At 39.6% G+C, this 26,040-nt stretch overlaps 1 protein-coding gene across 1 annotated transcript in view; it reads right to left on the bottom strand.

Annotated features, from left to right (window-relative positions):
* Positions 1–7,710: 7,710 nt before the first annotated feature.
* The window catches only part of Entpd7 (ectonucleoside triphosphate diphosphohydrolase 7), a 33,257-nt gene continuing 14,927 nt past the window's right edge, over positions 7,711–26,040 (bottom strand). The window contains exons 6-13 of the mRNA XM_013017632.1: positions 25,010–25,113; positions 22,467–22,523; positions 20,203–20,336; positions 16,644–16,810; positions 13,137–13,461; positions 11,715–11,800; positions 10,736–10,897; positions 7,711–9,437 (exon numbers count right to left, since the gene is read on the bottom strand). Of these exons, the coding sequence (XP_012873086.1) occupies positions 9,206–9,437; positions 10,736–10,897; positions 11,715–11,800; positions 13,137–13,461; positions 16,644–16,810; positions 20,203–20,336; positions 22,467–22,523; positions 25,010–25,113 (1,267 nt within the window). The 3' untranslated portion in view covers positions 7,711–9,205. The remainder of the gene's footprint in view (positions 9,438–10,735; positions 10,898–11,714; positions 11,801–13,136; positions 13,462–16,643; positions 16,811–20,202; positions 20,337–22,466; positions 22,524–25,009; positions 25,114–26,040) is intronic.

Raw genomic sequence — 26,040 nt, 5'->3', positions numbered from 1 at the left:
TAGGCTGTGCTTTGGTGTTTTTAATATTAGTAAGATCTTGGCTATATGTATGACTTCTGTGTCCTTGTGTTCCTAAGTACTGTCCACTGATTAGCTGTGGACAATGACAGACTAGAGAGCAGTTGCCCCAGCTAAGGAGCCAAACCAGCCTACTGGCTTACTAGCCGACTGAGTGCTGGCCTCTTGCTAACTTCTAGCATCCTCAGATCTAGATTTTTAAAAATCTAGATTAACTGTTGGCAACTCAGTTTTTTTCATGTTCGGCACACTTAGCATGTACAGTAGGCATATATGATCTGAGGTTTCCCATTAGCCATTTTTAAGCTAGATGGTATCATTTCCCTTTCCACTCCAATATAGTGTGCCCTCTATTATACCATTTTCAGATGTTCTTAGCAACACAAAGGTAGCTACTTTTCTTTGATTTTCCAGAAATTCCAGACCCTGGTAGGTAGGTTGAAGCCTAGAAGCAGGTTCCAATTTGTCTCATACTAGGATCTTTTTTTTTTTTAAATCATATTTTCTAGTTCAGCACTAGTAGCCACTGTAATCCTAGCTACTTAGGAGACTGAGCTTTGAGGATCACAGTTCAGTCTGAAACCGTCTTTAGCAGACAAATCTCCAATTAACCAGCAAAATGTTAAAAGTGGAGGTATGGCTGAAGTGGTAGAACGCTAGCCTTGAGAGAAAAAAACCAAGGGAGATTTCAAGGCCTGCATTAAAGTTCCATTACCAGCACAGGGGAAAACAAAACCTAGAGGCCCCACACCAATGAAATCCCAAACTCTGGGAGCAGTGGTATGCTAGTTTGGCTAGTTTTTACATTCCCCACGTGATTCCAGTGGGCATATAATTTCTGGCCAAGCTTATTCTCATTCCTTTCAAACTTCTTCACACCCTCCCTATCTCATTTAATATGCTATGTGATCTTGTTTGTATGACAACAGGATATTATCTCCTTTAGCTAGTAGAATTCTTCAAAGGAAAGGAATTGCAGTCATCTGACAGGTTCCAACACTGTCATCTCCAGATTCTCATATGTAGTCAATCCTTAGCTAAAAACAGACAGCAGAGGGCAGTATAAGCTAACCACAAACAGTTTACCCAGAAAATAGCAACTCATGAGTAAGTTCACATTTCAGATGTTTTACTTCATTTTTATTTATTACAGCTGATTAATGTTTGATCATACATCTCATATTTAGCTATATAACTGCATTATGCTTCCCATGAGTCCCTGGTGAATAGCAACCACCTTATTTTTGTATTTGTGTTTTCTCAGTGTAACCAGACACATACTAACTACTGAATGGAGTGGATGAACTAATGGAAAATGGAAGATTATTCAATAATGTCCCAAAGGCCTCTTTTAAAAGTCATCACAGTTCTAAAGGATTAACTGAATTGCCTTTGAATTTTCAAGTTCTCTCAATTCTGTGAAGTTTTTAAACTTGAAGGAAATTAAAACACAATTATATCAGTCCACTTAGACATTTTTGTCTTTACCCCACACTGACTTTCGCTGTTCACTGTCAGAGATAAAGATTAAAAACTGCCTGAAGTGATAGTAGTTGCCAACACTAACCATTTTTGGCTAACCAGGTTACTTGCAGATCTCCTTTCTGGTCCTGGAGTGAATGGTGGATAGTTTGTGGCCATGTCTCTGCATAAGGGCTACTGCATCACCTCTCTAACATACTTTGCACGTTTTCCTCAATATTGACTCGGTGTTTATCAGTGAGAATTTTGAGTATTCTACAAAATTGTTCTTATTTAATGTGAAGCATCTGAAAAACAGTCTTCACAGCCACCCAGAGCGATGCAACAGTCAGACTTTGGCTTTTTAAGTATAGAGTATCTATTGTTGTGGGTTATAATAAAAAGTTGCCTTTCAGTGTACTCTGAGCAAGGTAGAAACATGATGTATACCTTGGAGCTTCTGCTAGTAGGGAAATGTGAAATGAGAATTTCAAGCACAGCATAATAAATAGAGGGTTTGTCTGGGATCTATGGTAGCAAAGAAAGACTTTTATGAGCCTAATAAGGGGCATATCCTTCACCACCAGTGGGACGAAACTCTGGCAGGTGCTCCACAGGAGCAGTTGCTTGGGAAAATACCATGATACCTTACTTGGATTATGCAAGTTTGGATTTAGAATGTTCCCAGAAGGTCAAAGTGTTAAAACCTTGGTCCTGAGGATGACACTACTGGGAAGTGCTAGGACCTTTACAGGGTACGTTTTTGCAGGAGATCTATACGTCATTGGAGTCTGCCCCTAAAGGGAATTGTGGGACTCTAGATACGCCCTCTCTTATTCAGCTTCTTGGTCATGAGGCAAACAGTTTAAATCTATTACACATTCCTACCACAATAAAGCAAAAGGGGGCACTGGATCATGGAATCCACAGAAGTAAGTTAAACTTTTGCTCTTAATTGTCTCAAGTCCTTAGAGTGCTGGAAAGCTGACTGATGGAAGTGGAGAGGAGTGGTAAGGGGGTGGGGAGGGCAGCTGCCCTACTTTTGACGGGTAGCTCAGGAACAGACTTGTCATCAGACTTGACTGACATCATGCATGCATGGCTATAAACATCCTATGATTCAGAAGAGTTTTCAACTTTGGTCTTTGTAAAAATGGTGAAGAAATAATTTTATTACATTAAAAATGAAAACCATTACACTACCAGTGATTGCTCAGTCTTATAGATAAAAATACTTCCTTATTGCTCAGATTTTCAAGAAATAAAACAAAAAGTCAACTGCTGTATTTTTCATTCTCTCTCCCTCTAATTATGGAACTGGCAGAGTAGGCAATAATAAAATACTTGGGCATAACAAAAATGTTAACATATAGTCTATTAGGTTACTTCAAAAAAAGAAAGACATAGCAAAGTCAAATGAAGCTTTAACAAGCCACCTGCCAAAACAACCACAAGGATCACCACACACTCAAACACAGTGCTACAACAGTTCAACGTAGATCAGATACAAGTCAGAACAGAGAAAACCGGGGACAAGCACAAGAAACACAGATCAGGGGCTGGGAAGGTGGCTCGGTGGTAGAGCGCTTACCTTGCATGCATGAGGCCCTGGGTTCAATTCCCCAGTACCACATAAGCAAAAAGAAAAAAGCCGGAAGTGGCGCTGTGGCTCAAGAGGTAGAGCACTAGCCTTGAGCTGAAGAGCTGAGGGACAGTGCTCAGGCCCAGAGTTCAGGCCCCACAACCAGACCCCCCCCTTAAAAAAAAAAAAGGAAACACAGAACATTACCCAACAGTATTTGATTTCAGATATATTTACTGTTTGTAAAAATGCTTGATATTGTCAATCAAAGGAGCTAAGATGTTGTTTTCAGTCCTTATTTTTTTAACAGTATTTTTTTTTAATAGAACACCAACAAAATCCTCACAAGCTTGACATAAGTGTACTGTTCCAATGGCAAGATCTGAGGCTAGTCTAATCCAAGAGGCCAGTTTGGGAGAATCGGAAATAGCCATTACTAGTAACTTAATTTCTTAATCCCAATGGAAGTGAAGTCACACCACTGCAAAAAGGGAAATTAGATACTAGTTTTGAACTATTAAAAAAAAAAGTAAAGACAGCAAAAATCCCAGCACTGTTTCTATAAGAAATCTGGAAACTGCCCAAGAATTACAACCAAGTTCTTCAATGAGGTAGTTAGTCCTTTTTAACCTTCATTTCAGCTGTAACCTTTGTTTAGACTGTAATTCACCATATTAATGGCTTGGAGGCTGTCATTAAGAAAATTGTACAAAATTTAGAGACATCCAAAATTTTAAAGTATTGGAAGGAAAACAAAACTTAAAATGGTTACAGTGTATTTCTAAGTGTGAACAACACAACTACAAATGAGGATCAGAAGCTATTTCAATTACTGGGCACAATTGGTTGCAGTCAGCTGTACTAAAAAGAACGGATTCTACAGAAATAACACTTGTGGAAAGATTGTGTTAAGGAACATACCATTGTAGCTGTCAAATCAGTTGGGAGAGTATATGTGCATTACAGAGAAACCTAGAGTCTAGGAGGCCATTCATTGTGATCTGCACAAATTACAACTACTCTGGACTTCAACTTAGAAAACCAAGGAGAGTTGACCAGAAGACCTCTAAAATCCTAGCTTTAAAAAAAAGTTTCAGCCAGGTGCTGGTGGCTCATGCCTGTAATCCTAGCTACTCAAGAGTCTAAGATCTAAGGATCACAGTTCAAAGCCAGCCCAGGCAGGAAAGTCCATGAGACTCTATCTCCAATAAACTACTCAGGAAAAGCCAGAAGTGGCTCTGTGGCCCAAGTAGTAGAGCACTAGTCTTGAGTACAAAGAGGCTCAGTGCCCAGACCTTGAGTTCAAACCCCAGGACTAAAAAAAATTTTAAAGCCTCATCCTGAATTGTCATGGATGCCTCTGCCATAGTAAGATACTACAAGATTTACAAATTGCCAAGCAGATGCTAATATATGTTCTTGAACTTTCCAGCTTCCAGACCCTGAACTAAATCAATCTCTATCCTTCATAAATTAAAGTTAAAATAAACTCTCTCATATTCTCAAGTTTATTTATAGTGATGGCTCTTTTAAACTCCATTCCCATCTAACTTGGGTCAGGGGCTAAGGGTAAAATAGGATGCTCTTTAAAGTAGCATTGGTCTTGGAAGCCAAAGGCTAATATTCTCTTCTTGAATCCACATGACTTTTTTTTTTTATTTAACCTTGTCCCCTCTGGCAGTCCCTTATCTTGTGCAGAAGACAACTGACCCACCTGGATAGCAAAGCTTACAAAGTCAAGACTAGAGTGGAAGCTGACTAGCCACTGAGAACAGTGCTCCCTCCCTTAAATCATGCCACCCACTTGCCTTTTACCTAAGAAAACACAAAACTATGACACTGGGCGTGGGAGGAAAGCATCTGTTTGGATAATACCAGTGAGAAGTATGTTATTTTATTTCAAAAATGTAAATATAGATGTGACAGTAAATGTTAATGCCTAAAAAGCCTGGCTTAGTGAGTGCATGGCAGGCTTCCAGTCTACAGCACTTCAATAATCACCACCCAAGGCCTTGAAGTTAAAGGAAGGTTGGAGAGGAGAGAATACTTTAGATTGCATTGTTGAATAAATACAACATTGGCAGAAAGTGATTAAAATTTCTCAGACCAAGGAAATCCAGTTCAAGGAGATAGGGAACAGAAAGCAAGATGGTATAATTTGGATTAGAGTTAACTGCAACTTAAGTGAATGTAATACCATCTAAGTGGGTATTATACATATTTTCATTATGTTCTAGAGACAAGAATTCTGGGGGAAAATGATGGTTTGTACCATTACAAGACAAAGCATCACTATGATAAACCACTGATTCCATTTTTGACATTTGTGACCCATCTTAGTAATAACAAGTACTAAAGAGTGCAGGTTCATTATTGCTATTATCCAAAGTGGTTGGTAAGATTGAAAGGAAGCAGTGGAATATCAATTTTATGATACTATAATTATCTTCCAGAGGAAGCACAGCATGCAGAATACAAACAAATCTTTAGAAGCTAAAAGAAGATAAAAGGTATGACAAGATTGATTTCTGCTCCTATAAGCAAGAGGAAATAATACATGCATGCAGACATGCATGTACAGGCATGTGTGCATATATATGTCCACATACATATATGTGTGTAATTGGCCTTCAATAAAGAGTAAATGGATTGCTTCTGTTGCTAGCTAATGAGACCTCATTTAGTATCTGCTCATTGGAAGCAATAGAAGAAGCCTAGGGACCTATATCAAAAGCAAATACTGGGGCTTGGAAGGTAGCTCAGTGATAGAGTGCTTACCTTATATACATGAGGCCCTGGGTTTGATTTCTCAGCATCACATAAACAGAAAAAGCCAGAAGTGGCACTGTGGCTCAAGTGGTAGGGCGCTAGCCTTGAGCTGAAGAGCTGAGGGACAAGTGCCCAGGCCCAGTTAAGGTACCACAACCAACACACACACACAAGAAAAAGCAAATACTCAGTTCTTCTGAAGGTTAAAATAATTTTTCTTTCTTTTCAAACTATGTAACTTCAGGAAGTCTTACAGTAAGAAAAAGAAGCCTAGATTCCAAATATTAAAATAATGAACAGGATATAACACAAAAACTCAGGCTAATTAAAATAAATTCAGAAATACAATTTATATTGAAAAATAATACGTGTATGCATCCTGAGATTCTGAGCTAATCAAAGAACATAGTATTATTGATCTGAAAGAGTGTAATGCTTAAATAATATTCATAAAATTCTTAACTGTCTAGTCATAGTGAATGCTTAACAAATGGTAGCTATTACTACAAGGATGAAGACTAGCCTTATTAATAACAGCCTTACCGACAGACTAGTCACTGCCTTCCTGCTTCAATTTCATTTTGAACATATAAATACTATCTCTGTTAGATCATTGACTAGATATCTTGAGAGAACCAAAGATGGTATTTGGAAATCAAGGTAAAGTGAAAAGAAAGTACCTGAGTAGGCAATGGCTAGAAAAGAAAACATTCTGACATTATTTATAAGCAGCATCCATAAGGCAAGGGCTCACTTACAGAACATAAAAATAATAAGGAAAGAAAGTGAAAGCAAACCAGGTGAGCGTGGCTCACACCTGTAAACCTAGCTAATGAGAAAGCAGAGATCTGGAGGATTGTAGTTCTAAGTCAGTCTGGGCAGACAAAACTCTGACTCCATCTCCAATAAGCTAGCAAAATTCTGGACTAGAGGTGTATCTCAAGTGGTAGAGCACCATCAATGAGCAAGCAAGCTGAGCAAGCAAGACAAATGAGAGCACAAGACCCTGAGTTCAAGCCATGGTACCAGCACACACACATGTGTGTGAGCTCACACACACACACACACACACACACACACACACACACACACACACACACAGAATTGGGAAATCTTAAAATTTAAAGGAAATTGCTATGACAATAGCCCTAATGAAATAGTAAAAGATCTCTCAAAAAAAAAAACAACAAAAAACTGCAGGGCTGGGAAGGTGGCTCAGTGGTAGAGTGCTTGTCTTGCATGCATGAGGCCCTGGGTTTGATTTCTCAGTACCACATAAGCAAAAAGAAAAAAGCCAGAAGTGGCACTGTGGTTCAAGTGGTAGAGCGCTAGCCTTGAGCTGAAGAGCTGAGGGATAGTGCCCAGGCTGAGTTCAGGCCCCACGACCGGACCCAAAAAATAAAAAAATAAAACAAAAAAAAACCTGCAAGGGTCTTTACTAGATCCATTCCTACCTAATTTGAAAATAATTCCAAGTGGGGCAGTATGGTGCACACCTATAATCCCAGCACTAGGAAGGCTGAGACAAAAGGATTCCAGGCCAGCCTGCACCACAATAGTGAGAAACTGTCCAAAAAATGAGAAAGAAGTAGGGATGGGTGGGCAGAATAATTCAAGATTTATTACCCTTTTGTCAAGAATCAATATATTTAAAGAAAAAGAATCAGGGCTGGGAATGTGGCTCAGTGGTAGAGTGCTTGCCCAGTAGGCATAAAGCCCTGGGTTTGATTCCTCAGTACCCACATAAACAGAAAAGGCTGGAAGTGGCTGAATGCTAGTCTTGAGCAAAAGAAGCTCAGGGACAGTGCCCGGGCCCTGAGTTCAAGCTTCAGAACTGGGAAAAAAAGAAAAAAGAAAAGAATTAATATACTTAATTTTAATTCCAGTTTATCCATAGGAGGGTCTTAATTTATTTTTCTCTGATACAGCAATCAGTTCCATTGTGTTCCTAGTGTGGAATTTATTTTTGCAGAGTCCTACTTTTACCCTTTCACAGACTTTTTTTCTCTATTCATCTAATCCTAGTAATCAAAACACTTTTGACAAAAAGAAAGTGACTTCAATTCTATGAGCATTTTTGTGTGCACACACAGAATTGAGCATTTCTCACACACAGAAGAAAAACAGTAAAAGAAGACACCATGGACAAGGGGAAGTTGGTGAAAAAGTAAAATTCTCATACAATTGAAAGGCTCACTGTAGAGAAGCAAAGCTCCTGAAGGGCAGTGGATGAAGGTGTAATTATGGCTTTTTCTCTCTTCTCGTCAATGGAATTGCTGTTCATCAAGATCAGTTTCTTAACAGTGGTTCTGAAAGTTATCAAATGACTTCTTAGCAGATTTCCCTATTTATTCCAATGTTTAGACTTTGCTCTCTTTCTGATATTCCAAAAGTCAGAAGTTTGAGAAAATTTCTATTTCCAAAAAAATCATATTAATAAATAAGGAGCTTTTTTATTTGCCTTTGCTCATTTCTTTCTTTCCTTAACAACCCAAATATATCCTTTCTAAAACAACATACTGACCCCAGCAGTGAAATGAAGGAACTCTCCTTGAATCTTCCTGTAGATTAAAAACATGCATAGGGGTCAGTGACCTGAAATCTAGACAAGCTCACATCCCGAATCTCTGTCACAGTTTTCTCATTCTACAAGCACAATTAAGGCTCAATGAAGCAACATTAATACCCACAAAGCATGTGAGGCACATAGACGTGGAAAAATCTGTCTTCTGGTTAGACCAGGTATCAGATAAAATATTGTCAAATTGCCAATAAACCATCTATTTAGAAGAGTCCCTAATCTTTTAAGTCACACACTAACATCAGCAACATTGCCAGGGATCTTGGCTTACACTCACAATGGCTTGTCAAGTAAGCAAGGAAGTTATATCGTTTTGGTTGCGTGGAAATTCATATCTGGTCCACCAAACTGCAAAGATCTTGGATCCCTATTAAAGGTTGTGGATCTCCACATAAATGATATCTCTGTTACAGAGAAAGAAGAGGCTGCTGAACTTGCTAGGATGTCTCTGGCTGTGTATCAGATGCTCCAAGTTTGGTTTCAGGTAAGCTTCCAGTTTGCCCAATGCCAACATCATGCTTCGGCAAGGGGAAAATTGCGGAATCCCACAAACACACCAGATGAGATACGCATAAGAAGTATGCTTCAACTGGACTGCGGTGCCCCAATCTCTCACCATTCAGTTCCTCACAGACTAAATTACAACTTCTCTCTGAGAAGAGGTCCTTGTTGCTCTAAAGGAATTAACCATGGAAATTAAACTAGGAATTTCAAAGCCAAAGCAGCATCTGAGGCCAGTCCAAAAATAAGCAGCAACTCTGGAGTACTGGAGTTTCTCCAATCCTGGTCCAACCTCATGGCCCCACCTGTACCCCAATCATTGGCACCACCTCTTCAATCCACAGCAAGTCTAATGGAGCTGAGGCACGAGTTTGTCGGTGGTGAATTCGGCGGATTCGCAGAAGGTATAGGATGATGGCCAGTAGCACCACCAAGATACAGGCAAAGAAGAGATAGTGGTTGTAGACAAAGGAGAGACGCAGCCAGCTGCCATGGGCTTGTCGGACACCTTCCTGCCGAAGATCCCTGGGAAGAAGGGGGTTTGGAAAGAATGGTGAGTTTCAGAGAGAAACATTTACTCTGATCTTTAGGAGCTCATCTAGTTCCTCCATGAAGACATTCTAACACACCAGCTATGCAGCTGAAGAATGCCTCCATCCCTAAGGATGATGGGCAATTCTTCCCTTTCTCTCCCTGACCCACAGGGGGAGCCTTGCATGCTCAGACACTCCAGAATCTAGCAACAAAATCAAAAGGCTTTTGGAACTAAAGCCAACAAAACAAAACCCAGGAAGACTAATCATTCCCTCACATAAACTTTAAAATGCAGGATGGTCCTTGAATTCAACCAAGAAATCAGAACAGATATTTTTGTTAAGTTGGTATATTTCCTCAATTGTATTACAACCTAGAAAGGGATAAGGATATGATCCAGGGGCCTGGCTAGAACACATGTCACTCATAAGTTATCCAGACACTAGATCCATTATCTTCTTTTATTTTGTTTAAGCTGCAGTGTTTTTCACATATGCAAATCTCCACACTTCATATAAAATACGTATTTCTGGCTTCTCTGGACGAATGAGAATTTTGGAATGTTGGGACAGCACTTGTGCCCTATATTGGCACTCACTCTCAGGTACCCCTCAACCCCACAACAGCCCTCTTCTCACTTCTTTTACCTGCCAGATTTCTGACAGCCATGAGTTTAGAGGAATAGGCAGCAATGACTAAGAAGTTGTCTGAATTTATCTGTATGAATCTAGGGAATGAAGATCTAAAAATTGTCTCATGTATCTTATAGCACATCAAACAAGGTATCAGGCAACAATAACGGATGATAAAATGATGGAAGTGCTCTCCACACCAAAAATATCTCTTTTGTCTTTTGTTCTAATTCTGGACCACCAAAAACCATCTCACATCAATAGCAGTTTCTGGAGTGACTCTACCCATTAGAAAAGCTTAATTTATCCAGAGAGCCTACATATCCATCCTCTCTAGTCAAATATATTTTCCAGAGTAAATGAAGGATATTTTAGTTCATCAGTCAGCATCTTAGAAGTGTGTAGTATGAGCCCAATCCTAAAGATTGACTAGTGATAGGCGAACAAATAAAGCTGACTTTATGAAATGGTAAAGCTGATGAACAGACCCCAAACCGTAATTGTCAACCTTCTGGTTTATCATGCCTCATTCAAGTAATGTTTCACATGGAAATAATAATGGGAGTCTGTTTGCTTTGGGGGGCGTGTAAAGGTGTTACTTCAAAAATGTTTGGGGGCATCCTCTGAGCTCAAGGTACCAGCTTAGTCTCACTTTACCTGAGTGGTAAGAAACGAGTTTTATACAGAATGGCTCCCAGTGTCCACTGAACCTCTCGGTCGTATACCAGCTGGGCTGTGCGCAGGTTTGGGTAGTCGTAGGGAAAGTGGAATCCTTCATGTAGCACTTGGTACATCCAAGCTGACTTGAAACACTGATATCTGTATTGTGACAAATTCATTTTTTAAAAAATAAGCAAAAAAAATTCTAGTGCATTCCTTTGCAGTAAGCCACAGATTCACACTGGATGTCAAAAGACCTGTCTCATGCCACTTCACCTCCCTCACCTCTAGATGGAGCCAAACTTGAGCCTACTTTATCTTAACAAAAATAAAGACTATCTTTTAGCAATAATGATATTGTGACTATGGTGGGGGGGGGGGGTTCTTTTCTTTTTTCCTTCCCTCCCTCCCTTTTTTTTCCCCAATAGTACCTGTCTTTAGAGAATACCCTGAGAGTATGTATCTACAACTGTAACTACATGATATCTGGGATATAATTCAACATAACCCAGTTGTGTGTGTGGTGGGCAATTAAGTGCCCAGCATTTAACACCTGTTAGTAAAGAAGCTAGGTGATAGGTACACAAGAGTTCATTATACTATTCTATCTTTTGCATATGCTCAAAATAGGAAAATTGATTGCTTACTGGCAAAGAAAGTAGTGGAAGTTTGGAAATAGATATATTTTACTCTTCTATTTTTCTGCATGCTAGATATGTTTGAAAATGTAAAAAAGAACATCATTTTTTTAAACATGAAATCACTTGGAAAGAACTTTCTTAAGTAACCACTGGTTTGCCTTGGCTTCACTAAAATTGGCTCACTGTTTGGTCCTGATTCCTTGGAAGCTCAAAATCTGAATAATCAAATTCTCCTTCAACATAAAATCTAGTCTGCACTACTGCTCCAACATTTTCCAGTAGAATTTGCTATCCACATATTATGGTCATGTAGGATAGCAAGGGAAATTACTTACTTCAGTCGATGCTCATCTGCATGTGAAGAAAAGAGTCCATTTTTGAATCTCTGAGTTAGAACTGACCAAGCCATGCCACAGTAATCCTGGAACAACAAGAGGGCAGTGCAACATAAAACTCTAACTTTCCTACAGTCACAAAATAGATTTCATGCCACTTGTGGGCTACTAGGTGACCAAGGAAATAGAAATGACACATTCAGGGCTAGGAAGGTGGCTCAGTGGTAGAGTGCTTGCCTTGCATGCATGAGGTCCTGGGTTCGATTCCTTAGCACCACATAAGCAAAAAAAGAAAAAAGCCAGAAGTGGCGCTGTGGCTCAAGTGGTAGAGCGCTAGCCTTGAGCTGAAGAGCTGAGGGACAGCACCCAGGCCCACAGTTCAGGCCCCACGACTGGACCCCCCCCCCAGAAATGACACATTTATTCAGTAAACACTGTCCCATATACCTCTTTATTTTTTATTTATTATGCTGGTCTTGGACTTAAACTCAGGACCTGAGCACTATCTCTGAGCTTTTGTGCTCAATGCTAGCCCACTACCACTTTGAGCCACAGCACCATTTCTGGCCTTCCAGTAGTTAATTGGAGATAAGAATTCTCATGAACTTTCCTGCCCAGGCTACCTTTGAACTGTGATCTTCAGATCTCAACCTCCTCAGTAGCTAAGATTACATGCTTGAACCATGGATACCCTTATCCAAAATTACAACCCTTCCCATATTAAATACTGCCTTTTCCTGCTTTATTTTTCCATTGAGCACTTATGTTATTGTACTCATTGTGTATACATATGTGTTGTGTTTATTGCCTATAACAAAAGTTGACTAACAGACTCTAAAGGCAAGGAGATACAGAAAGGTGGCTAAATTTTTACCTGTTGAAGTAACTAAACATGTTAACTATGTGTTAAGTCCAATATAAAGTGAATTTTTACTCCTCCATTTTAAATTTTAAAAATATTTCTATCACAACTGTTTTCTATAACATGTTTCTAATATTCTGGCCTCTTAATACCTAAGAGAAGGAAAATGAACTTGCCCACCTACATGCCATCTCCAAGAACACATTACATCTAAAACATCCAGCAAAGAAAAAAAAAAACCAAGATGACACTTTTGAGCCATAAACATTAAACAAGACTACTAGAAAGTCAAAGGCAAAACCACTTGCCATCACTAATTTACACCTGGGTGATATAACAACCCATGGAAGTCTAATTTAATTATAAGGCAGTCTGGCAAATCAGGTTCCTTAACTTGTCTAAATCTGCTTTCTTGTCTGTAAAATGTTGGCTCATAGAGCCCTTGCAAAGAATTGAGTGAGATCATGCGTGCAAAGCCTTCTGCCCAGTGCCTAGCACAAAGCTAGGCATCTAAGAAGTAGCTGCTGCCAGCATGCGTCATCTTTGTATTAATGAGTTACCTGAGCAGCCTTAGCAAATGTTGGCCCGTGGTAGCGGCCTCCAATGCGCAGCACATCCTCTGTGCAGTAAAAGAACTCAGAGAAGCCATAGAACTCGCTATTATTAAAGTCAATTGGTGACTGATAAATGCCATTCAATGAGGCCTGGCTGGTGTTGGAGCGAGCCAGCAGGGGGCTCAGCATGGCCCCACAAGTGGTCCAGTCTCCCTTTCCTCGGACATGCAGGACCTGGCTGTTCCTCTCTACCACATCTGTGAGTCCCACAGGCAGACAGGGATCCAGAAATGGATTGTCGGGACTCAGGCCTGTCTTCTGGCCCAGCAATCTGTCACAAAACAAACAAAACATGAGACAATGAACTGAACCTCATCTAGTAACTCTAATGCTCTGCACAGATATCTTGTTTCTATTTTTCATGGCAACTCTAGAAACAGTGATATCATATGCACATTTAACTTAAACAAATCATATTTGGAAAGAAAAGGACTGGGGCATAGTTCAACTTGGTAGAATACCTGACTAGCAAGTGCAAAGTTTTGAGCTCAGACCCCCAAAAGAAAAAAGAGAAGAATACAAAGGCATTGGTGATAACTATGTGCATCAAAATGAACTCCAAGAAATGGAAACGAGGATTTTACTTCATTGCTGTTTTTGTTTTCTTTTCTTTTTGTCTTGTTTGTTCATTTGTCTTTGGGAAGGTAAGGAGGGCACAGAAATGGAGGGACAAAAGGTGAACAAACGCAGCAATGGTATTCACTAGAAACTTTTGGGTGGGGATAAGAGGGAAAAACTGGGAGATAGTGAGAGAATGTCCAAAAAGAAATGTACTTTTTACCTGACTTATGTAACTATAACCCTTCTGTACCTTGCCTTTTTAATAATAATAAAATTTTTTAAAGAAAAAAAGAAGAGAACTATGTCAATGATCTATTGTACTTAACCCTATAGTCAACACCTCTAGCATAGCAGTAATGCCAGGCTTTGAATGAACAGTGCCTGTTACAATACATGGAGCACCTGCTCTAGGGAGTTATGACCTTGGAGGCTCTGAGTGGGCAGGAGACAGAGAGAAACTGATTCCCTCCATGGCCATCACACAGTTCTGGTTCTTCAGTCTACACTTGTCAAGTACTCATAGTCTCATTACTAAAGAGATTAATCTGCAGATCTGGTTAAGAACGGAAATTAAATGGAGAACAAATAAATCTGTAACAGTAGTTGATTATTTGTAAGTTCTGAAACAGATGTGAAAGACTGGGCTTCCTAGAATGAAGATACACCTGTAAGCAGAGAAAATAATAAGATAGCAACTTAACAGAATTCTTTGGGACAACTAGAATCTGAATGTTTTAAAGCATGTCATGAACTACAAGGAAAATTCAGAAAATCCTTTTAAGAGAGAACCACGCCTGGAAATAAGGGTTTCTCTAGTCAATTGGCAGCTACACAAGCGTTACCGTTTACCCCTCAATCTCCTGAAGTAGGCGAATTAGACACTTAGCCAGAAAATACCAGTGCATGAGAAGATGATGCAGGCTGGCATGAAGCCTGGAGGCAACACAAAATATCAAGCAGAAAAAGAACAGTAGAACAACAAAAGAAGAAAATAGAAAAGGAAGCACAGTGGCTAGGGAGAAAGCAACAAACTAAATCGCCTGTGAAACTCATATCAAATGCCCTTCAGCCATCATAGTCTGGCAGAAGCAATGTGAGCACCACAGCTCAAGCCACAGTTGTATGGACTTAGCAGGACTTTGAGAACATAAATACACTGCTTGACATAGTCATCCATCTTCTAAAACACCAGGATTTTCCCAAAGCACCTGGAACTGTTAGTGATAGAGACTTAAAAAAATTAAAGAGAGTAATGGGGAAGTATTTTCTTCAATATGCTTTCAATGTAGGACAACTGATAATTAAGGAGAAAATATTACAAAGGGGGTTCACCAAAATACCAGCTAAATGTATGAGTATAGATAATATTATGGTAGAACAGGATGCTAGGCTTTCCTTCAATACACATAGCAACAATTTTATTGTTTTCTGGTTTTTGTTTTTTTTGTTTTTGTCGGTCATGGGACCTGAATTCTAGGCCTGGGTGCTGTCCCTCAGCTCTTCAGCTCAAGGCTAGCACTCTACCATTTGAGCAAAGCACCACTTCCAGCTTTTTCTGCTTATGTGGTACTGAGGAATTGAACCCAGGGCCTCATGCATGCAAGGCAAGCACTCTACCACTGAGACACCTTCCCAGCCCAAGTAACAATTTTAAATACTCAAACAAAAACATTCACAACTATATATGATGGCCTAACCACTTCATCTGGTACTCAAATAAAGAATCTGTGCTCTGAGCAACCCTGGAGGAAAAACTGGCTATTCTGGACCTGATGAGAGATCTTTTAAAAGCTTTTGTTGTTTGTAGTTTCTTTTAACAATACTGCAGTTTTGAACTATTCAGGGCCTCATGCTTGCTAGGCAAGTCTCTACTCACTTATTTTTGAATAGAATCTCACAATTTTACCTGGGACTGGCTTTATACCATGATCCTCCTATCTACTTATGCATCTAGCATATCTTAGGTGACCACCATACCCAGCTTGTTACTTAAGATGAGATGGGGGTCTCTTCATCATTTTGCCCAGGCTGGCCTCAAATTATGATCATAGTGATCTCCACCCCAGAGTACCTGGGATTACAATTGCACATCACCATGCCTAGCCCATCAAAGGTAAATTACAGATTTACAGATACTCTCCACTTTTTTTGGAGGTAGGGGGGGAAACTGGAGACTGACCCCAAGGTCTTGAGCATGATAAGCAAGTGCTCTTGATTTCTGAGAGCAATACTATGTTTTGAACTCAATGTTTCAGGCTTTCTGCATAAGTGCTTTACAATTGAACACACCTCCAGCTCTGTATTGTTTTAACATAACTCATGTCTAAGATGACTTACTCTGCTACAAATCATCAGACATGTTTTGAGCCCTATTGTCAAGAAGAACTGCTAGGTGTGGCATTATACTGCATATTTTAAATCAGATATGATTTATGCCGTGTCTGGGTGGAGGACCCACAAGAGATCACAATAAGCTGCTACATGTTTTACAAGTCCTAATAATGAAGAGCAGGATACACTCCTGCCCAGTCACATCTTGACAGAAGGTCTCTAAGAAGGAGATGCTAGCCCACTGGCATGAAGGTTGTCAGAAACAAAGTGAAAGAAAGGAGGGCTGGGAAGGTGGCTTAGTGGTAGAGTGCTTGCCTTGCATGCATGAGGCCCTGGGTTCAATTCCTCAGCACCACATAAGCAGAAAAAGCCAGAAGTAGCACTGTGGCCCAAGTGGTAGAGCACTAGACTTGAGCTGAAGAGTTGAGGGACAGCGCCCAGATCTGAGTTCAGGCCTCACAACCGACCAAAAGAAAAAGTGAAAGAAAGGACTTATCTGACTTCATACCTGCAGTATGATGGCATTCAATTTTAGAAACTTAGATCCCATGTTAAATATACCTGTTTTTGTGTAGAGTTTCATTCAACATGAGGTCTTCATAGCGCTGCCGGGCAAAGTTGCCACCAAAACCCAAAAAGGTTGTGACATAAACCCTGTAAACATGTTCAGTGTGCTGCACATCACAGCCCAGGTTGAACTCAGCTAGCAAGATCTTGGCAGCTTCTTCCTGTTGTGTAATGTCAAGGCAAAAAAGGAATTTAAAAAAAAAAGCTGTAAGTGAAGCTGTGACTCTGTTGATAAGAGTGCTAGCCTGGGACAATGCCCAGGCCCTAAGTTCAAGCTCTAGGACAGGCAAGAAAAAAAACTACAAGATTAAAGAAATTTTAGTTTTCACTTATGTCTACAAAGCTATGGCATTCTAACACACCCTCATTTCCCGACTCTTCTTTAAAATATTTAGGAGTTTCCTTTTATCTTCATAGCTTTACTTTACAAGGCATATAATAAGACTGAACCAAAAGTACAAATAAGAGGCCAAGTTGGAGACCAAACACCAAATTAGGAGCTCAACCATTATCTATAGTTATAGGAGGTAGAATTATTACAGTTGATGTCATTTTCTGGCATGTACTTCTCTATATTTTCCAGTTCTCTACAATGGGAATGTGTTATTTTCATAATTATAGGAAAAATTCCCTTAATAAAAAAGCAATTTGAAGCATTATTATGAGATGTATTCTATGGTCTTTTCTCAAACTATTCAAATTCCAAAACTATTTTAAAGGTTTCAATATTCATTATGACAGGTTTGGGCAGTGGGAAAGTTTAAGTTGTTTGGTTGCTTATTCCTGTTTATCCTCATACCCATTCCCATTTGTGCACTGTGCAGCTTTGGTCTATATTTACTGAAAAATTATTGTTTGTTTGATTTTTTTAGCTATTCATTTTTTTTTTTAAGTAGTTGTGTGGCTTGAACTCAGGGCCTGGATGCTGTCCCTGAGCTCTTTTTTGCTCAAGACTAGTGTTCTACCACTTTGAGTGACATTTCTACTTCCAGTTTTGGATTGGTTAATTGGAAATAAGTCTCATAGAGACTTTTTCTGCCCAGTTGGCTTCTAACCACAATCCTTAGATCTTAGCCTCCTTTGAGAAGCTAGGATAACAGGAGTGAGCCACCAGCACCTGGCTACTATTTATTTCTAATTTGTAAAACTGTAATTGTACATAGCACCATTATTCTTAGGCATCTACCCAAGAGATCTGAAAATGTATGTATCTATACAAAAATTTGTTCATCTCGGGCTGGGAAGGTGGCTCAGTGGTAGAGTGCTTGCCATGCATGCATGAGGTCCTGGGTTCGATTCCTCAGCACCACATAAGCAAAAAGCCAGAAGTGGCACTGTGGCTCCAGTAGTAGAGTGTTAGCCTTGAGCTGAAGAGCTGAGGGACAGTGCCCAGGCCCAGAGTTCAGGCCCCACAACCAGACAAAAAAAAAAAATTTGTTCATCTCAGTATTATCCATAATAGCCAAAAAATGGAAGCTGCTTAATTGTCTATCAACTGACGAATGTACAGGAGAAACATAGCATGGTCATAAACTGGAATGCAATTTAGCCATCAAGAGCAATAAAGTATTGATATATGCTCACCATAAACAAATCTTGGAATTATTTTGCTAAATAAGAGGCAGACATAAATGGCCACATTGTATGATTTCATTGATAAGAAAGACTTAGTGTAGGCATATCCATGGAGGTAAAACATAGACTCATGGTCAGGGATGGAGCTGGTAATAACTGCTAAGGAATATGGACTTTTGTTGAGGGGCGAAAATGTTCTGGAATTCAGAAGTGATGGTTATACAACTGTGAATGGCACAAAAATATCTTAGGTATTCCAGAATTTAGAATGCTTTTTTAAATATCAAGAATTCCTTTCCTCTTTTACTAAGCATTAAAATGCATCTTTGTGTGTGTGTGTGTGTGTGTGTGTGTGTGTGTGTTTGTGTGTGTGTGTGTGTATTAGTACTGACTTGAACTTAGGCCTTTTGCTCTCTGCTTTTTTGCTTAAGCTGGCACTATTCCACTTGAGCCATATTTACACTTCCTGCTTTTTGCTGTTTAATTGGTGATAACAGTTTCATAAATTTGTCTGTCAAGGTCGGCATCAATCCTCAGATTTTTGTCTAGTAATTAGCAAGGATTATGGGCATGAGTCACCAGTGGCCAGCTCCTTCTATCATCTTAAGCCCAGTAAACGTCCCACCTTGCATAAAAGGTAGACATTTTGGTGGGCAGGGTAGGAATTGTTCTGGTTAGACAGACTTTTGAATGTTGCAAATGGAGGGAGTGGGGTCATTTGGTAAAGCCCAGGAATGCTAATAAGCATAATGAAATAAACAGCCACACACAATAAAGAATTATTTGGCTCCTGGCCAAGCATGATGACCCCATGCCTACAATCCAAGGTAATTGTAGAGGTTAAGAGTATGGCAATTGATGGCCAACAGAGGCAAAACATTAGCAAGACCTCACCTTGACCCACAGGTCAGGAGTGGTGGTTCACATCAATAATCCCAACTATATGGGAGGCTGTGTGGTTAGAAGCCAGTCTGGATAAATAGTTAGGAGGCTCTACCCAAAAAATAGCTGAAGCAAAAGGGGGCATAAGTGGTAGAGTATCTGTAAACAAAAAAACAAAATTATCAAGCCTCAAATACCAGTGGTGGTAAGGTTGAAAAGTTCTGGTTTGGCTCAAATTATAGCTCCATTATGGACTGACTGCCTGAGGTCATGGGCTATGTCCATTGGCAGATTACAAGCTTTGAGAGACAATAAAACTAAGAGGTCTTATTTCTTGTAATACTAGATATTCAAATACCTCTTTTCTCTCCACAATGATACTTTTTTTTTTTTTTTGGTCAGTCATGGGGCTTGAACTCTGGGCTTAGGCGCTATCCCTCAGCTCTTCAGCTCAAGGCGAGTGCTTACCGCTTGAGCCACAGCGCCACTTCCAGTTTTCTAGTAGTTTATTGGTGATAAGAGTCTCACAGACTTTCCTGCCAGGGCTGGCTTTGAACCATGATCCTTAGCTCTCAGCCTCCTGGGTAGCTAGGATTACATGCGTGAGCCAATGGCACCTGGCTTACTTCTTTCTTGAAATACATTTTTCATGTTTTAATAGGTAAAGAGATTAGAAGCCCAGGGAAGGAAGATTGCAGGAAAAGGCAATACCATTTGCTAAACAGTAAGTATGTATCAAATAGTGTGCTCCAGGATTTACAGTATTAAATTTACTCTCCAGGCACCCCAAGGAGATACATAGTATTGACTGTGACTGCTAAAATGTATCAAATACTTGGTATGAACTGGCAAGTGGGTAAGTGGGTGCTCTAGACTCCATGGTATTATTTCATTCTTCAATGTTACGAGGTAAATATTACTACGCCTTTTTTTACACTATATAACACTGAAGCTCAGAAAGAAAACATATTCAAGATAATCTACCCTAGCAAATACCTGAACAAATATTTGGACGCTGCCAGATTTGTCTAATGTAATTTTTTAATGAATTTTTTCCCTCAAATTTTAAACTGAATTTTTGTAAATGGCAAAATACCTGTTTTGGAGGCAGGAGAGAGGCAGAGGTGGGAACTTCATAAGCAATCTGGAGAGAGGCTCCTCCCATATCCAGGATCCCTACTGTCCTTCTTCGTCCTGCTGCTGATTCCTGAGAAGTCTCAACATCTGATTCTGAAATGATAAGGGAACAAGAAGACTCTAGGAATGAAAAACCAAAATTAACTCCAACAAAACCCCAAAATCTACAGTATTGCCTTAAAAATCAGAAAACAAGTGGAGTGCTAGTGGCCCACAGCTATAATCCTAGCTACTCAAGAGGCTGAGATCTGAGGAATGTCTTTCAAAGCCAGCGTGGGCAGGAAAGTCTGAGACTTAGGTACCAGTGTCAGGTGTGGCTCAGTGGTAGAGTGCTAGCCTTGAGCAAAAAAGCTCAGAGACAGTGCCAAGGCCCTGAATTCAAGCTCTAGTCCACCAAAACAACAACAACAATAAATTTCAAGTGATTTAAACATGATATGTCAATATATACATAGTGGGAAATATTCAAAGACAAAAATAGCCAATACTTTAAATTCTAATAGCCGGTAGAGCGCTCACCTTGAGCTGAAGAGCTGAGGGACAGTGCCCAAGCCCAGAGTTCCAGCCCCATGACTGCCAAAAAAAAAATCCTTTAAATTCTAATAGTCATATTGTTAATATCATTGGTATTATTCTCAAATTATTTAAAGTAGTATGTCAATACATTTAGGAACAAAGGTTGAGCATAAAAGAGGATACAAAATACACAAACATTTTATGTAAAATAAACTTACCTTTATCATCTTAAATATGAGATACAAATATCACTATAAACTCAGTTTTTTTTTCTCTTCCTTAAAAAAAAGTACATATTTCCTAGCTTTGTTCATTGAAAAACTTAGAAGCAATGCTAACAAGGAGGCAAAGAACACCGCTGGCATCTAAGCCAAGATGTTTTCCATGAAAAGAAAATAGGTTTCCTTTTTAAAATGGCCAGTGCTAGGCTTAGGGTAGAAAGTATGTGAGATGAGATGGAACACCTTGGTATGTCACCAGCAAGAGAACTACAAGAATGCTATAATTGTATCAAAGGGTACAGGAGCAGACTGGAAGGTATTCTTTTTTTTTTTTTCTTTTTGTCATGGGGCTTGAACTCAGAGCCTGGGCACTGTCCCTGAACTTTTTTGTTCAAAGCTAGCATTCTACCACTTTGAGCCACAGCTCTTCTTCTTTTTTTTTTTTTTTTTTTTTTGCTGGTTAACTGGAAATAAGTCTCATGGACTTTCCTGCTCAGGCTGGCATTGAACTGTGATCCTCAGAAGCTAGGATTATGGGTGTGAGTCACCAGCCCCTGACTTAGAGGTATTCTTAAAGACAATGAGACCTAGGAGTATGGCTCAGTAGCAGAGTGTTTGCCTAACATGTGAGAAGCCCAGGGTTCAATTTCCAATACAGAAGGGAGGAAAGAAGGAAGGAAGAGAGGGAGGGAGGGAGAGAGGGAGGGAAGAATATGACTAGCTTTTTGTGCTAATCCTGGTGCTTGAATTCAGGGTCTGGGCACTGTCCTTGAGCTTTTTTTTTTAACCCGAGGCTAGCATCCTACCACTTGAGCCACACTCTACTTCTGGCTTTCTGGTGGTTAAGAGATAAGAATCTCAGGGACTCTTACCTGCCCAGGTTGACTTTGAACTTCAATCCTCAGATCTTAGCCTAAGTAGCTAGGAATAAAGGTATAAGCCATTTTGTTATGTTTTTAAATAGCACTGTGGATTTTTGTTTTGAAATTCTGGGAATGCTGGCACACTTCTGCAATCCAGTAATGTCCAGGCTGTGGCAGGGAATTTCAAGTTCTAAGGCCAACATGGGCTACATTGTGAAACAAGAAAGGAAGGAAAGAAAGAAGATGGGAGGGAAGAAAAAAGAAAAATAGAAGGAAAAAGGAAGGAAGGTAAGTAGGTAGGTCTGACTAACACAATTGGGGGATAGCAGGGAAATGTGTAGTGCAGATTTTTAAAAAAGGCAAATGTTAATAATTGTTGAATCTGGGTAATGAATCCATACAGTTCATTTTACTATTTACTTTTATAAATGTGTGGAACTTTCCATATTAAAAAAAACATTAAAAACAAAATGCTAAAAGAAATAACAAATTGGAACCGGAAATGAAGAAATATAAGTTTTAAAAAAGAAAAAAATAAAAGCATCCTCAAACTAGCACTTAAACTACTGCTAGATCCTGACTTAAACCTTCAATCTTTAAGGAATTACAACAGTGTTACTCACCATCTTCATGGTCAAATCTTCCCAAAACAAAGTTGATTCCAATCCATGCATAAACCCCTAAGGAAAGAGTAAGAAAAGGTCTCTCTTAATTATTGACTGCTGTATCATATTTACATCTTTCTCCCAGGTCAATTTTTTTCTCTTTTCTCCTAGGAAAAAAAAAAGAAATTACAGTATTCTATACTCTCAGGGTTTGGATTTTAAACTGTGTTGGGCTGAAAAATGTGGCTTTGTGGTACAGTGTTTGCCTAGCATGACTGTGGCTCAAGTGGTAGAGTGCTAGCTTTGAGCAAAAGAAGCTTAGAGACAGTACCCAGGCTCTGAGTTCAAGCCCCAGGACTGGCAAAGAAAAAAAAAATAATAAGTTTCTTTCATTCCTTCCTTTCTTTCTTGCTTTCTTTTTTTCCTTCTTCCTTCCTTCTTTTCTTCGTTCCTTTCTTCCTTCCTTCCTTTCTCTTTCTTTCTTGCTTTCTTTCTTTGCAATAAACTAGGTCCTGGTGCACTGAGCTGTATCCTCAACCCCTTAAATATTTTAATCTTGTGATTCCCTCCTCACACTCTAAAAATTATTTCCATTTTCCAAATTTCCTGCAATGAATAGAAACTAACTATAAAAATAAATATTAAAAAATGTGTTCAGGGCTGGGCATGTAGAACATAGCAGAAGCTTGCCTAGCGGGCACAGGGCCATGTGTTCAATTACTGGCAATACAAAAGAAAGAAAAAAAAATAAAAAGAGTTAATCTCGGCGTTCTCAGAGGTACAATGAAAACTCTAGATGGAATACAGAGACCAGCTCTTTGAGAATTCTGGAAATGAAAGAAAGATAGTGGGCATACTTAGAAAGAGACCAGAATTTCAAATACCTCCAAGCCTTTAAGTGAGAACCCTATTTTTCCTCTTGCTTGGCCTGTACTCAAAAGCTGTTTGAAACATGACCACATGCATTAGGTGTGGACAAAGAAAACTTTTTTTTTTTTTTTTGTCACTCGTGGAGCTTGCGTGCTGGGCTTGCATGCTGCCCCTGTGCTCTTCAGCTCAAGGTGAGTGCTCTACCAGTTGAGCCACAGTGCCACTTCTGGTTTTCTAGTGGTTTATTGGAGATAAGAGCCTCACAAACTTTCCTGCCAGGGCTGGCTTTGAACCGTGATCCTCAGATCTCAGCCTCCTGAGTAGCTAGGATTACAGGCACAAGCCACCAGCACCTGGCTAAGAAAACTTTTAAGACCTTTCCTTTTGGCTTAAGGAGTTAAAAAAAGGAGACTTCAAAGAGAAAGGATTGAAAACCCCTCTCTGACCCTTTACTGTGTTCTCTCCTACTCAGGCAGTCCTATGGCAGGCCAGAGGGGTAGCCTGGTCAGGTACCTAAACCTCTAAAGGATGCTAATTCTTCCCTCTGCTCACAGAAGCTATAGCCTCAAGTGTGGAGAGCCAACTCATGCTGCCTGCTTTCTTCTTTCTGTCATCCTGCCTCTTGGCCCTGGATACAGAAGCAACCACAGGAAGCACTTGGTAGAATGAGAAGAAATACAACTTGAAGAAGAAAACGGAGCTGGCCACTGGTAGCTTATATCTTAATCCTAGCTGCTCACAAGGCTGAAATCTGGAGGACCTCAGTTTGAGGCCAGCAGAAAAGCTCACTAGACTTTATCTCCAAAATAGCCAAAAAAGGGCCAGAAGCATAGTTCAGGAGTGCCAGACTAGAAAACACAATACCCTCAATACCACCAAAACAAAAAAACAAAACAAAAAAAAAAAAAAGAAGAAAAAGAAGAAGAAGAGGAGGAGGAGGAGGAATACAGAATTTTAGGACTGAAATTTAAAGAGATAAATCTTTTCCTTTTGATAGACTACAAGTAGAAGACATATACAATCTCTCCCTTCTAAAGAAATGGAGAAATTCATCATAATGGCCACAGCTGAGCCACAAGGGAACACATATTCAACTCCACGCCAAAGCATAAACCCAACAGTGCCAATATTTAGGGAAGCATCAAAGCTTCATAGGAATTACAATAAAGTGAGAGCCCAGGACATGACAAAGTCCTAATCATTACCTGAAATTAGTTTCCCTTAGTTTAATAATTTGCTTCACACTTGAATTTGGTAAATCTGATCCAATTCCTAGAACTTTTTAAGTTTATAAAAGTACAATTAGCTAACCAAAAATCTATTTGAAATTGTCATTAAATACTAATATATTCTAACTATGGTGTGTAGTATAGTTAAAAATCCTAAAGCAGCAGTCTTTTTGACTGATTTGACAGTTACCAATACAAAATATACAAAGAAAGTGTAAAGCAGGATCAAGAAAATTCCCTGGAGAAAAACCAAAAATTACACACACACACACACACACACACACACACACACACTCCATTAATGAAACACACACACACACACACTCCATTAATGAAACACACACACACACTCCATTAATGAAACACACACACACACACACACACACACTCCAACACTCCATTAATGAAGCTAGGCTGTGCTGGCTCAAAGGTGATCCAGCTCCCCCTCTCCAGGCCCAGTACCTTCCTGCTTCCCAGAGATCACTTCAGCCTGAGACTGTGAAAAGAGGAAGTCAAACTCCAGTGGTAAATCTTTCACTAGATCAGCCAAGATAGCCAACTGCTTCCTGAAAAAAAAAAATCCAAAAGTAAATCATTAATTATTTTCTCACCAAGTATTTTTTTTAATTTTATTTTATTTGTGAACATGCTGTACAGAGGAGTTACAATTACATGGGCAGGATAATGCGTACATTTCTTACCAAGCATTGCAGCCTCCTCCTTTGTTTACCCTTCACATCCCTTCCCTGTACTTCTCATTGTTGCAACAGGTCCACCTGTATCCTTAAACAACTGGTTTTTCCCCATCTCCTCCACAAGTTATACTGACATCAAATATAGTGAAAGCAGGGGTTATACTGTGGGGGAGGGACATACAAAGCAACAAAGAGATAATCTTATAAATGCGTTAGAAACACATGCATGAAAGAAAAAAACATTAAAATACACATCTAACGGTTCATTTTCCTGACATCACATTATCTGACCTTTTCCGCTTGACTCATACATATACTAGATATTACAAATAAGGGAAACCATGGGACCTATGTTTCTTTGGGCCTGGCTTACTTCACTTAATATAATTTTTTTTAGCCTGTAGTCCGAGCTACTCAGGAGGCTGAGGCAATAAGTCTGTTTAAACATATGTAACACAGGGAGAGAGACCCCCATCTCATAAAGTAAAAGATGAAGAAACAGTTCTCTTTTCAAAAATTGCCTCACTTCAAATCGTTTAAATAGGGATACAGGTGGACCCATTGCAACAATGAGATGTACAAGTCGTTATGTCGAAAACGAATTTTACAACTTTGGTGGGGGGGGGAGGGCAAGGAGGATTGGGTTGGGGGGCCGGGGGAGGATGAGAAGGGATGGGAAGGGGAAACAAAGGAGGAGGCTACAGTGCTTGATAAGAAATGTACTCATTATCTTGTCCATGCAATTGTATCTGTACAGTATTTTCACAATAAAAAAAATTGCCTCACTTGTCTTTCTTC

The sequence above is a fragment of the Dipodomys ordii genome, unplaced genomic scaffold, assembly GCF_000151885.1.
Source record: "Dipodomys ordii isolate 6190 unplaced genomic scaffold, Dord_2.0 Scaffold36, whole genome shotgun sequence".
Classification (NCBI taxonomy): Eukaryota; Metazoa; Chordata; class Mammalia; order Rodentia; family Heteromyidae; genus Dipodomys; species Dipodomys ordii.
The sequence above is the reverse complement of the archived record's forward strand: the minus strand, read 5'-3'. Positions and strand labels throughout refer to the sequence as shown.